Below are 10,674 nucleotides of genomic sequence, written 5' to 3'. Positions count from 1 at the left end.
CACAGCGCGTTTGCGACGTGAGCAAAGTGGACCGTTATAGACAGGAGATCAGACATCGTGTACTGCGCAAAGTGTCGCAAAGCAGACACATTTCTCCGTCTGACATCAAAGTATTGTTTCCTGACACGCACACCACGTCCGAGCCGTGTGCGTGCGATTCTACTCAGGGATTGGCTCTGTGCACAAGCTGCACTACGGTGCTGACCCTAATGGAACTGCTGGCTAAGAACCCCAAGCCCCTGATGGCGTCTCTCGCAGAGAGAGCAATACCGGGCAGGGCCCACATTTGACACACGTACAATAGAGACTTGTTACTGCAAATGTTAAACGATCAACGGTTGCCATTTTGTTCAAACGCACATAACTGCAAAGGCATGCTGGTCAGCGCAGCTGACGGCCAACGCCGGCCGCTGAGAGCGTTGATATCACCTCAAGCGTACGCCGACATCGCGAGGTGTGACAACGACGCCATGAAAACATACAGAGCAAGTCCTACGGCTTGTATATTGTGTTTGCTGTTCAACCAGTCGAGCTCTGTGTCACGCATGCTGAGCTCAGAATCACTGTACCTAGAGCCACCACCAGCTGGACCCGTGTACTATTTCAATATAAAGTTGTCACCTGACCTTGGAATACCACAAGTCGATATTGGAGAACATCACAACTACACAGTGTGCTTTAAAGGCACGGCGGGCTGCTTTAAACCAACATTCTATTACAACTGGAGAGACGTGTTGGCTGCATTACAGATAAATAAATACACATGACATATAATGTAATTGCAAGGAGGTATTTCTGTAGTCTATTGATTACTAGATAGTGGAAAAGGGGTGGGAATAAATAAGCTTATGCTTCTTCCTGCTCCTTTTTGAACATGAAAGTTATTTGTAGTTGTGGTTGCTCGTTTTCTTTTTGTTTTGCTTTGTTTATTTGTCTCTTTTAATTCTATGTTGTTGTACTTTTTTAACATGTTCAAAATAAAGATTCAATCAATCAATCAATCTCACCTTTGTATTGAAAATGCAATGAAGCTCTCAAAAAGAATCCTGACCTTCAACAGGATGAAGCTGTATCCTATTGGAGAACATCACAATTAAGCAGTCAGCTTTAAACCCAAATACTGGCTACATTACAGATTGACAGTGTGGGAAACTTCACAATCTCACCTCTGTACTGAAAATGCAAAGAAGCTCTCAAAAAGAATCCTTACCTTCAACAGGATGAAGCTGTATCCTATTTGTCAAGAGATTCATTCTAAAAGACACTTCTTCAGCTGAGAGTCAGAGAGTGGAGACACACACGCTGCAGTTTTTACTTGGAAGGACATGATGACAGAACGCTCACACCAGAGTAGGGCCCCTGTGATCTGCGCTCTGTTCATTCACTTGCCTTTATTTATATACAAAAGAAGGTGCATTCGTTTATTACATTGGAATGTGGATATGTCTATGTGTGTGTGTGTGTGCCAGGAGAGGCTTCTCTACCTGGCACGAAGTGAAACTGCTCCTTCCCTGCATGATAACGGGTCACAGTGAACTAAAAACAGTCTAAGTTATACAGAACCCATCATGCAGTATTCTATCATATGCAAACTTATATCACATAAAAGCTTATACTGACTACTAAGTACAATTTTATATTGACACTATTGGAGAACATCACAATTAAGCAGTCAGCTTTAAACCTAGAGTCTGGCTACATTACAGATTGACAGTGTGGGGAAACTTCACAATCTCACTTCTGTATTGAAAATGCAATGAAGCTCTCAAAAAGAATCCTGGCCTTCAACAGGATGAAGCTGTCTCCTATCTGTCCTTCGCTGTTGCAGTCCAGGTTGCTGAACTCTACACCAAAAGCCACCACTTCAACATCCGTAACCGAAAGTCCGTGTAAGGACTCGTGTTCACCAACACTCTTGTCCAACAGCCCTCCGTGATCGATTACATCTTGCAGCGAAGGGGGGGCTGTGGTGTCCTTCTCCACATAGTACATGCTCATCATCCGGTTGAAAAGTGGGTAATGGTGCATTATATCGTACTTCCTGGTCAGCATTTCTCGTGTCGCGCAAACAAACAGCGAATGCATGCGTTCGCCCAGGTCAAGTTCCACGTTGTCAGCGCGTTTAACGTAATGCTCCAGGAATGCAGCACATTTTATTCCCTTCGACATACACATTTGCACCAGCTCGCTGTCAGCGGCAGCAAGCGAGACATCGGCGAGAGGTTCTTGGAGCTCTATGTCATGGCCTGCCACACACTGATGATTCTTCAACCCGGGCACCGCCATGTCTCGCACGATACGTATTTGACAGAACGTGGTACGTTCCATGTCCGACCTCACTGCGTGGACACGGGCAATGTCGTCTTTGCGTAAGGCTAAGGCCGAACTAGATGAATTCCACAGGTGCCACACATTGGCCTCCGCTCCTCTTGTCAAGAAGAAGTGTTCCTGTAGACTAGGTGTCGTCTCATCCGTAACAGCGGGCTCGGCGTTCGAGTCCATCGGTGCGCTGGAAGGTTATGTTCGTGTAGCAACTGTAGCAACACAGAACTTACCGTGTGTACGCCACTTACCCGGTTTTTATATATATGCACGCATGGGTGTGTGAAGAAGAAGAAGAAGAAGAAGAAGAAGAAGAAGAAGAAGGAAAGCTTGAGGAAACAGAAATGAGGTCAAGTTGACAAGGCATCGAAACCAACACAGCGATACTTACGTCGTTACTAGAAGCTAGGAAGTGGATAAAAGCCGAGCCCTTGTATCCATCGCGAAATCTGTAGATCCTATTCTCAGGACTGCCGTACACGCCGACTGGTTTCTCTTCCTCCTTGAACGACGGCAACCTCTGCAGTTCTTCCATGGCAGATTCTACACCCAATCTCAACGTGGTGCACATGTGGTTATTTTGAGCCTGGACCATGACGTTGATGTCCAAGTGCAACAACACAGACACTAGGAGCAGTCTCATCATCAGACTCTTGCCGCACTGCCTCGGTGCTAGGCAAAGCGTGTACGGATTTGCATAACGCTCAAAGTCCTTCTCTATGTGATACCAGTGACTTTGCGTGGGTTTCGCGTGGTCGTACGCCTCGGATCCCAGGGGAGCTAGTCCGAGTTTGGACAGTAATGCGTGTTTGTACTTGTAGAGATTGTCGCCCAGTTGTGTGAGCGTAACACCTAACACCACACCTCGCAGGAGTTCAATTTGAAAGGGTTCCAGTCTCATGTCTTTGACTCGGAAATATTCAAACACCCGGTCAATCATGCTGCCGAATCTGCACATGACAGAATGCGAGTCCTGCTTACTAAGGGCGTTGGTCGTTTGCAAAGTCCGCATTCTCGCCCGAGCTCCTTCTAAGCCGAGCCGCTGTATCAAAAGGGCTTGTGCTGTGCGATTCATGAGCAACTGCGTGTACTCGGCGATCGTTTCGGTGTGTTCCCTCTCCTTCTCGCTGTCTCTCGTCATCTTGGACAGTCTGATTCGGATACAGTCCACCGACACCCCGATCGGAGCCACTTGAGATGTAACGATGGGATCCTTGGTGAACTCTGTCAACAGCCACTGGGTATCCTCCGCACACGGGGACAGCGCACCGCGGTGCAACATCACCACAGCCGGAGAGTGTCCAGCGGACGGAAGCTACAATTATTTCGTCCACGACGACGGCGCGGAACTCTGTCCCGCTCGACTTCTCGCAAATAGTCCTGCGTTGTGTCACACGGAAAAAGAACTGAGGTGTCCCACCAAGGCCTCTCTGATGCAGTTTGTCCTTCCGAATAAAATATACTTCAGATACTGCTGGTTATTTTCGGGTACACCTACAGACAACGGCTACATTTTCACCAACGGAGGGGATGCATTAACCGATAGAGATTTGGTCGAACGTAACAGAATTATGATGACGAGTGAGCTGCCCAACGACGTGGATCTCGAACGCCAGTGCGATCGGCGACCCAAGGCGCCCAGGGCCTTTTGGTTAACCAGCGAAGGCCATTTGGTGTACGTGACAAGTAGTTCGGAGGACATGAAATTCCGGTCGATCAGAGCTAGAAACCGCAGTGTGGCACTATCGCTGTGGACCAGCAATCCGGAGCTGTGTGGTCAAACGATGAGGGAGTCCATGTCGGCCTATTCTAACCTCATCCGCATATGCGAACACGCTAGCGTGTCTAGCAACGGGAGGTTCTATAATCTGTATGCCAACTACCCGCTGCCCGTGCAGGGTGAACCGGACGAACTCGCTGGCTGCGAGCTACACGCGTGTGAGGAAAGGGACGTGTGCGGCATTGAGATTCACGACGGGGATCAGCTGTTGGTGTACCTCAGTCCGATGTACGAGAAATACTTTGACTTTATAATGGACCAGAACAACGCCGTTGACCTACGGGGTCGAGTCGCTTGGAGCTCGATGGTTGGTGGAACACGATCTCAACGAAACGTTGTTCACCTTGCGTGTAAAACACAACTGGTTCACAAGAATGTGCATCAGAGTCACAATGTTAATGGCCGCCTTGTAGGCGAAACCGCATGTACCGATGAAACAGTACTAACACTCATCGGACAACCAGTCGTGCACATCCTCACTGTATCCACGGTACATACATATATATCTAGCTTCACACCATGGCAGAGCAGCTTAACCGAAAAGGAGCCTTGAGGATTAAGATGCGAGAACGTGACAGGTGCGTCTTTGCCACTTGGCGAAGTGCCGTCGTTGCCAGTGCGACTCCCTACTTCCTAAGCAGAACCCAATGCTTTTCTGCGATGGCTAAGCGGGGACCAGGGTACATTGCCCTGACGCATGGCCCCGACGGCGACCTAGCCACGTTTGAGTTGTTCACTAAAGGCAAGGGGTGTATCTGGAAATACACGGTCGGCCCAGACGAGACATGCACAGAGTACGTCTTGTCTTCTGGCAGTGGGTCCGCCGATCGGATTGTGTTTCAAGATCCAGACGGGAAATGTGTGGAGTATGTTTTGTCTTCTGGCATCGAACCCCACGATCGCTTTGTGTTTTCGAACATGGAGTCGCTCATGCTGTATTGCAGAAAGCAGGCGATCGAGCGCTCGGTAGATAAAGATCACTACGACATGATCAGAGGCTTGGAAACGGCCAACCGAGAGGCCTCGTCTCCTCGAGGGATCTGCGATATGATGGGAGACTTACAAGTAACGTCAGACCGCGAGGCTGCTTGCTACGACGGCGGACGACGTTTGGTGTTGCCACCACCGCCTCCTGTCAACAGAAACACTAAACCCGCCGTGAACCGGGTTGCGCGCGAGACACACGGGGATCGTCCTGTTGTTCGCAGAGAGTTAAAGCCCCCGACAGGTACTTGTGAACTAGAGGAAGGCTATCCTCATCTGCCACCGAGACGGTCTCCCGGAGAACGTGGGGTATCAAGGGTCGAGTGGACTGGCAGCGACGAGTACGAGTGGTTGGCGGCGTATCGCGACTGAGAAAAGTGCCGCAGTGAGATCACACTGCAGGGCTCCCCAACTTGGGGAGACACGAAAAGCCACTCCGAAGAAGACTGCAACTGTCCTCCAAATAAATGCCAAACGGAACCCGTCTAGTGTCTCGCAAGTGATTATGTGTCGATGTTTCTGTGCTGATACTGACCTGTAAACGATGACATTTGCATACTTTGTGTTTTGTATCACATTTGATAATAAATGACCACCCTGGAACAACGTGTGGAATGTCCCATCTTTATTTATTCGTGTGCTGTTCAAACCACACGCGTCTGGTAACTGACGCGTGACTCGTACATTAAGTGTGACATTATGAGGGGGAAGTTTATTTAGTATGTGACAGCTAGATGTTAGGTTAAGCATGAGTACTTGGGTGTTTGTCTACATTTGTCCACCTGCAAAGGTATAACCATATCATCACGACTCAATGTATCAAAGTCAAAATGAAATAAGGCCTGAAACAATGACACGGTCCACATTGTACACACATCTCAACGGCTTTATTCAAGAGGTTACACATAACGTATTATAGTACAGAGAAACGTGACATTCTGCGTTCCGCCAGCAACAGAGGCACACAACTCTTGCTCCGTGTTATGACCAGGACACGTATGCCACTGGACGACATCGTGGACATCGTGGTCATAACACGTGACATCGTGGTCATAACACGTATGCCACTGGACGACATCTTCCATCGCTTCCATCAGCGACACTAGGCGGTCGATCGATTAGCCACGCTCGTGTGCGAAACACATAGGACACTCTCTGGTGGTTTCGTTGAGACCCAACGCCGATTCCACTGTCCTAGGTCCATCGGCCGCCTTTGAGCTTATGCAGTCTGAGTCCGAGTGTTGTGTGGGTGCGCGCCCATCAGCACCCAAAACCTGCGATTTGTCCGTCGTAAGTTCGTTGCATTCTCTGCAACACATTGTTGGTAAAAGGAAACAGCGTGAGGAAAAAGCTCAATCCCGCACTGCAGGTCAACATTAACCTCCTAGGACCTGGCGTCCACATATGGGGACATCACATTTTTGGGTTATTTAGACCAAAATACTCAATTTTGCTCTACAAGGGCCTGATATCCACTTGCGAGGATATTATACTGCTACTGTTCTATCAAAATGTTAAACGAATATCCTCATATGTGGCTCTCATTTTTCATAAAAACAAAAATAAGGTAAAAAAAATCTGGTAATTCTTTGTTTTTACATTGATCGGGCCCCAATATGCCCAAATATCAAAGAGAAATTAAAACTGCATGTCGTGGAAGAGTTCGGGTCTTAAGAGGTTAAAAACACAAGGCCCTCTGTATGTGATAGTAACAGAGGGACTCAGTGTAGTTTCCTTCTTGTGTAAAGCACCAGATGCCCTTGGTGCGATGTCCCACCCCAGCCTGCGAAGCTGACACGTATGAGCTCGGTCAAACACCAGGTGATTTGTTTCAGCAGCTCAGTTGGATTTGCGTGTCCGGTGAAATGCAAGTCGCCCGTGTAAATTATATAGTCTCCGCAAAACCTGGCGATCAGACCTTCGTAGTCATCCGACATGATGCTAGGGTACGTGAACATGAGACCCAATGCACCCTTGTAGCGAAGAACCGCATCGCGACAGAACAGTGCTTCGACCAAATCGTTGGCAGGTTTTACATCTGTGAGATGAACCACCTTTGCGGCAAATAGCTTGTGTGCTATGTAGTAATCCGTTACGCCGGAACAGCTGTCCACTGACAGTATCTCAGGTATGGTGGGAAATCTGATCCCCTTGGCCTCGGTGATCAAGCTAGACAAGCAGCCGGCTCCATGTTCAAAACACACCGGCGTGGTTCTCAGCAAAGCTGCTACGCTACCACATATTCTCTTCCACCAATTAGAAGGATGCTTCTCATCGGGGTATTTGCGGCTGATCGCAATGCTGTCGCAAAGCAACACATGGTCACTGTGAGCGCATTGTGTAGGTGAAACCCAAACCGACCGGGTGTCATTCTTCTCTATAGTTGCGAGCTGGGTCTCGGAGCAAGTGCACCATAAGTCATCCTCGTGTTCCATACATACAGCCAGCATATTCCTAGGTCGGCCGCTCCTGGCGTCTAGGTCGGCCGCCCTTGGCGTCTAGGTCGGCCAGTCTTGCGGCCGTCTGTAAAAACATGGTACACAAAACACACACAAGCATCAGTGTACCGACCACATATGTACCACTTGATGTATAAAGTATGCAGCATACACACAATACATATACTATACACAATGTTCAGTGGAAACAAACAGAACAGTGTGTACCGAACAAAATGTCTCTGTCAGCATTCTAGGTCGGCGGTTGCTCGTTCTCAGTCGGTCCGACTCACTACACCGAACCCTTTCACAAGCGTATAGAGCCCCAAGACTACCGGTGTGTTCGTCGATTGCAAGTGGGTTTGCTGGGAGACATGTGGCAGTCAAAAGCTTGCGTTCGCGTGCTAGTCAGCCTGCTAGCACTTTGGCTGGAGTGTTGCAGCCAAAGTGCGATTGGCTACGCTGGCCAAGAACAACTAGCTGTATTTGGGAGACTGTCTTATTCGCTCCCATTACCTGGCTATTTGGAAAGTCCTACTTCTGTCTTTCGAAAAAACGGTCAGGTCGTCAGGCCAGCTAGCCACCATCTGTATGAAGTGACACACACTGGATTGGGGTACCAGGTCACCATTCGATTTCTTACTTGCAACGACGAAGGGCAATATGCGTTAGGCGGGAAGAGATTCACTGTCATCGCAAAGCCAATCGATCGAGGTCTATATTATTACACGTCAAAGGCGCGCTGTGGAACGGGAAGGACGCCGTGTAGCGTAACAGGCAGCACAGCAGTTATCACTCCGCTAGATGGAGTCGGCGCAATTTACACGTTTCACGTTGAGACTCCCGACATCTGGCGTGTAATAGAGATATGGAACCACACTATGAGCCCAACACAAAGGCTGACCAGTGGCTGTTTTATAACCCCCAAACGGTACGACGTTTGTGGGGCACGGCAATGTAAACTACAAGTATTTCATGTACACACGGCGAAGTGCTGAAGCGGATCAGTCCTGTTCACAAGTCAGTCGGTCTCTCGACGCTAATCCGGACGACGCTGATCCAATCGATGATCCTGCCACTGGGAGCACGGCAGAGGAACCCGAGCACATGACACCGCAGACTACCACTCGCTGTACGTAGTACGCACATATGCCCCGCTGCGATATCACGATATCGCCGCGGTTGTTGGATTTGGTTTCAAATAAAAAAAAACAATGCACTCTTTTTATCCTTAGTGTGCACAGACGACTACCGCATTGACATACCCAAATTGGACCCCCTGCAGCCCGTGGACACCACCAAGGTGCAGCTGTATGCCATATTAGCTAAACGTAAGCCAGCCGAATGCCACACGTCTGTATATGTGTGTAATATATAAACTACGTGTTAGTTACCATGGTATATGTTCACAGTTGACAGCATAGAAGCCACGATCAACAAAGTCAACGTGTGCTGTTCCAACGCCAGCCGCAACGGAGGACTCGACACAAAAGTGTTGCTCCTGCCACTGTTTGCGTGTCTCTACATATGAACAACGATGCTGTTGGGGTCTGCTCGGTGTCAACATTTGGTTATTATATGGACTCTGGTTGTATGCATAACAATCTTGTCTTCCACGCAAATAAAAAAAAAACACACGACTGCACAATGACAAAGGGAGTGAGATGCTTTATTGGATGAATGCACAAGCATATACACATACATATGAGTGTCCCCACATCGCAACACAAATGCACACTAGCGGGATTTACAGGCTGTGCGCTGAATGCCAGCGTAACGTTTCACACGGTCAATATCAACATCGGTGATCGCGGCGGCGATCCGTTTCCATCTACTGTCATCCAGTAACGTCCGCGCAGTGAGTCTGCGCTTCGGGTCGTACTGCAGCAATGCCAACGCGATTCTCTTCACCGCCGTACACCGCATCAGGGTGGGCATTACACGCATGGGATTCCAGATGCTCTCCTCGTCGTGGTCGTCGCGGCCGAGAGTTTCCTTGATGATTTTATACGTTGGAAAGTTTTTACTGTGAAAGGTCATCGTCGACTCCATGGCATCTACTATCAGCACGCCCAGGCTCCACATGTCGATAGCGCAGGTATACTGCGCGATACCCTCCTTCTTTGTGTCAAATAATTCCGGGGCTCTGTAGGACTCCGTTACCAACCCAGAACTCATGGACTTCGCAGCATACCTAGAAAGGCCCATATCTGCCACCTTCACGGTTAGTGTGTCCGCTGTGAGCAACACATTAGCGGGTGTCAGATCTCTGTGTATCATGTTAAGCCCGTGCATGTAAGACAGAGCGTCGGCAATCTTCAGAGAGAAACGGCTGATAAACGTAATCGACAACAGGCCCGAGTGATAGCGTCCCTGGTAGATCACCTCAAACAGCGTTAAAGGGAGGTAGGGCATGAGCGTTGATATCTCGCCATCGTGAAGAAAACAGTCCAGCGTCTCCACTATATTAGGATGGCCTCTCAAAGCCGATAGACAAGACAGTTCCCGGACGGTGGAGTCCATCATACTGCCGTCTTTGTAATTGCGGAGGCACTTCAACGCATAGCGTTGATCGGTAACGCGACATTTAACGTGGTACACAACACCATATGCCCCTTTGCCTACCTGTGCAACAATCTCGTACTTGTCCATGGTGATCACGCGAGACGCATGTAATGTCAATCCACTAAAGTGACAAATGAGCGATGGTGGTGGTACAACTGCAGAAGCACTTCGCAGGTGTTGATGTTGAACAGAGTCTTGGTGGTTTCGCACGTGTCGATGTCGGTCGAGGTAATGGGCTGTGATTCGGTGGCACGCTTACGGCGTGTCAACCAGTTAATTTCTCTGCGAAACACACTGTTCCATCGACGACTGTTGGAATTGGAACTGTGGCGGACCGCTGATCGTTTAGCTCTTCTTGTAGCCGTTGCGCGGCGAGCTAGAGTACTCGCCGATACAGGTTCCGGTTTCTGAGTCTCAGAAATCACAGCGGGCAACTGCGACTCTGGTTGTTCGAGTATCGGTGTGCCTGTTGGCGGATCGCGTATAACAATAACATCAGAACACCCGGGTTTGTTTTCAACCGTATATCTTCGAACCAGCAACTTGGACTCCCCTGTCAAAGTAGAGCTGTGTATTGGAGCAATT

The 10,674-nt window shown here is 48.9% G+C and overlaps 1 protein-coding gene across 1 annotated transcript; it reads right to left on the bottom strand.

Annotated features, from left to right (window-relative positions):
• Positions 1-9,261: 9,261 nt before the first annotated feature.
• Positions 9,262-10,176, bottom strand: LOC148100063 (cell division control protein 2 homolog 3-like). Its single transcript, XM_087849789.1, has one exon. It carries the CDS (start codon positions 10,174-10,176, stop codon positions 9,262-9,264), a length of 915 nt encoding a protein of 304 aa, XP_087705915.1.
• Positions 10,177-10,674: the final 498 nt, after the last annotated feature.

The sequence above is a fragment of the Neolamprologus brichardi genome, chromosome 13 (genome assembly GCF_056152115.1).
Source record: "Neolamprologus brichardi isolate AB-2024 chromosome 13, ASM5615211v1, whole genome shotgun sequence".
Classification (NCBI taxonomy): Eukaryota; Metazoa; Chordata; class Actinopteri; order Cichliformes; family Cichlidae; genus Neolamprologus; species Neolamprologus brichardi.
The sequence above is the reverse complement of the archived record's forward strand: the minus strand, read 5'-3'. Positions and strand labels throughout refer to the sequence as shown.